At 48.4% G+C, this 3,723-nt stretch overlaps 1 protein-coding gene across 1 annotated transcript in view; it reads left to right on the top strand.

The window, feature by feature from the left end:
- Positions 1 to 3,444: 3,444 nt before the first annotated feature.
- Positions 3,445 to 3,723, top strand: part of LOC103393667 (thyroid hormone receptor alpha) — a gene marked incomplete at its 3' end in the record, with an annotated part of 6,957 nt that continues 6,678 nt past the window's right edge. The window contains 1 exon segment of the mRNA NM_001294215.1: positions 3,445 to 3,645. Coding sequence (NP_001281144.1) covers positions 3,589 to 3,645 — 57 coding nt within the window.

Raw genomic sequence — 3,723 nt, 5'->3', positions numbered from 1 at the left:
TTGGGGCAGTCTGCCTCTTGGGTCAGTCTTCCTCTGGGGTCAGTCTTTCTCTGGGCTCAGTCTTCCTCCAGGGTCAGCCTTCCTCAGGGGTCAGTCTTCCTCAGGGGTCAGTCTTCCTCTGGGGTCAGTCTTCCTCAGGGGTCAGTCTTCCTCTGGGGTCAGTCTTCCTCTGGGGTCAGTCTTCCTCTGGGGTCAGTCTTCCTCTGGGGTCAGTCTTCCTCTGGGGTCAGTCTTCCTCTGGGGTCAGTCTTCCTCTGGGGTCAGTCTTCCTCTGGGGTCAGTCTTCCTCGCAGTAAAAGTGTGAGAAATCGATGTGAGCTGATGTTCTCCTGGAGATGTTCTCCCCTGGTATCCAGAGGTTAATAAGGACGCCATCTAGTGGCTGCTGATTCCTGCAGTGTCACGTGTGTCACACACACACACACACACACACACACACAGAGAATCCATTAGTGCATATTAAACACGTCAACGTTCTTGATGTTCTGACTTGTGTTTCCGTGTCATTAACCTCCGTCGCTCAGAGCAGGGCAGGAAGGAGCACAGATGCATTGTGGGTGTTCCACCAACAGCCACTTTGTGGCCATATGAAGAAGGAGGTTCCTTTTATTTCCCTGTATGTGAATAACATGGGACAAACACGAGGGGGAATCCTCTGATCTTGGAGTTTATGGTTTGGTTCTGAAACAGTAAAAGTTTACATCAAATACACGTCATATATGTTTATGAGACCGGACTGATGATGGAAAACAACAGGTATGTGTGTGTGAAACATCGTCGTTGATGTTTTTTTCATGAGGATGAGAAAAGACTGTCCTGAAGGTGAACTGGAATTTATTCAACCTCGTCCACTTGATGGAGAGAGAGAGAGAGAGAGAGAGAGAGAGAGCACTGCTGCCGCTGCTGTATGTCGTTGCCGTGGCGACCCGTCCTGCTGAGGTAGCAGAGCGCTGATGACAATGATTTGATCCTAACTATATACATATTCCAAATTGGGGACAAGGACTCACAGGAAGGGGGGAGGAGGGGGGAGTCTCTGGGTGGTGTTAACTGTTGTTCAGTTTCACGTGAGGACTGCAGTGAACACGGAGTGTGAACATTTGACCTCAGCCTATCAGGAGCCTCGCTCATTCTAGTAGAACATTTGGCAGAAATAAAGTTGTTATTTGAACAAAAGTTCCGATTCTTCAAAGCCCGGTGTTTACGGAGCTAAATGATGCTGTGTGAATGTGCAGGAGAGGCAGAAAAGTACATGAGGGTGAGTGAGGAAGATGGGAGTGAAACTGAACGCAGGTCGTCACATGTACAGATGTTTACGGGGTAACTGTGGCGTTCTTCAGACGTTGACGTTGCCATTATTTAACGACCGTTTGTTCAGGACGTGAGAACACGTCCTGAGGGCAAACACCTGTGTCCGCCGCAGAGCCACTGCACGTACCAGGTCCAAGACACGACCCATATCTTGGCCTTTGATGCCTGTTGCCGTGACGACTCAGACTTGGAGCATCACTGCACCAGCAGGTGTGAAGGAAATGAAACCTTCACAAAACATCATGAAGAAAATAAAGAAGGGGGAGGAAAGGGGGGAGAGTGAAGGTCAGAGGGGAGAGAGGCTGAGTTTCCTCCAGGTTTATTTTCTTCCAAATCCAGTAGCTGCGTTTCCAGACCGACTTAAACTGATCGTATCATTTATAAATAAATATGTGTTGGAGGAGCAGAGGATTATGAACAGTGGAGGTCAGAAGAACCCGACCAGACCTGGGGGGGGGGGGCATTAAGTCCAATCTCTGACCGACAGCAACATGACCTCAGGGTCATGGAGCGGTTTATCCCCTCCATAAATCTGCTCTGGAAAATTCTGTTCCAGATTCAGTACATAAATGTTGAGAGGCTGAGGGGGGGGGACTTGATCAACACTGACATTGAGCTGAGGGGGGGGGGGCAGACGTGGGGGTTATTGTTGTTTTAATTATGAATGTGAAAATGTGACGTCATTGGTTGAAGTGCAGCTGTCAATCAGGAGCACGGCCACGTCAGAGGCTGCTGGTTCAAATCCCGGCTCAGGCAGGGATGTGAACCTTCTCTCTTTCACTCCTGACAGTCTGACCATGACTGGTCCATCCAGTCTCCATCAGCTGGGTCAGTCATACAGCTGGATGAACATGAACTGTGGACACAGATATGGGGGGGTGGAGGGTGGACGGGGGGAAGGGGGGGGCAAGGGAAGGTCAGTGATGACTGAACTCTTGGCCACCCCCCCCTCTCCGACTGAGCCTTACAGGGGGAGGGGACAGAAGGAGAGCAGACGGGTGGGGGGGACAGATGATGTCAGAGGAACGACGGCGACATCAGCCGGGGTTCAACCTCAACACTTCACACCTGGAGACTGGAGTCGACAGTGAAACCAAACCGTCCTGTTCCTCCTTCAGTCCCGCCTCAGTCTGAACTGATGCCAGTTTCTCCTCTACAGGGGGGAGGAGGGGGGGGGGTAGAGAGGAGGAGAGGGAGTTGGAAGATGGAACTGAGGAGGGGGTGTAGAATCAGGTCCAAAAACCTCCGTCTGTGCTTCAACAGAACAGAGTTTACATTTAAGTTTTTAATATAAAAATAATATAAATATTTCATTTTTATTTTCAACAAATCAGATACACAGTGAAGCACGGATTTAAAGAAGTATAACAATACTAAAAAATATAATAAAATATCATATAAATAAACCGTGGTTCTAAGTGTGTATCTCTCACACTCTGACGCCATCTACTGTTGGATGTGGAGATGTGGAGCTGAGCTCTCCTCTCTTCTAGTACATATAGTTTTACAGAATTCAAATAAAATAAATATATAAAATGAATAAATCTTTTTTTTCTTACAGTTTTTAATCATTTATTGTAATTATACGTCTTTTCACGCCGTCACTGGAGAAATCAATGAAAACACTGTTGTTTTTTAATCATCTGATTTAATGTGAAACTCTGGTGTTGACATAAATTTAAATGATGAACAAACACTTTTTATCATTTTGTTTCCGTCTTTTGTTGCTTTCTAATCTATATTTCTGTCCCTAAAATCAAATGAATCTCCTCCTTCAGGCGGGAGCGTCGTCTGATTTCACGTTAATATCTTTGGGGATCAGGAGACAGTGGTAATAAACGTCCAGTCTCGGCTTCTGTGATTCGTTGGATTTCCGTCACACACAGATTCACGGAGGCTGTTCTCCAGATGGTTCTGTAGATCCAGCTGACACAGAACCTGCTCCTGTTCCCACATTCAGCAGCAGGTTCTGTCCCAGATGGACCAGCATGACCGTCGTGTTGTTATTCTTACTGTAAATATGTCGTTCTAACTGTCAATGAAACACTTTATTACAAATAATAATAATAATAATATCCCCCTCCCCCCCCCCCCCCCCCCCCCCCCCCCCCCCCCCACAGCTGTCCACTGCTTCCACCGACGTCCCGCCCGCTCTGCTCGTCCCATGTTCTCAGATGGCCGTCTGTTGAAGCCGCTGGCGGTGAATGCTGAGCAGGCTGGCGAGGTCAGGCTCCGCCTCATTGTCCTGTGATTGGCTACTGGACCAGACCGAGGTCAATGGAGCCAATGCCCAACAAGCAGGATAGCAACTCGTCTGAGGGGGACGAGAAAGGGTGAGACTCAGCACGCGTGTGTGTGTGTGTGTATTCATTCCATGATGACGAATCCCCCTCCTCCCCCTCCTCCCCCCTC

Source organism: Cynoglossus semilaevis, chromosome 17 (assembly GCF_000523025.1).
Source record: "Cynoglossus semilaevis isolate Cse_v1.0 chromosome 17, Cse_v1.0, whole genome shotgun sequence".
In the NCBI taxonomy this organism is placed as follows: Eukaryota; Metazoa; Chordata; class Actinopteri; order Pleuronectiformes; family Cynoglossidae; genus Cynoglossus; species Cynoglossus semilaevis.
Note: the sequence above shows the minus strand (reverse complement) of the source record. Positions and strands in the feature narration are given on the sequence as shown.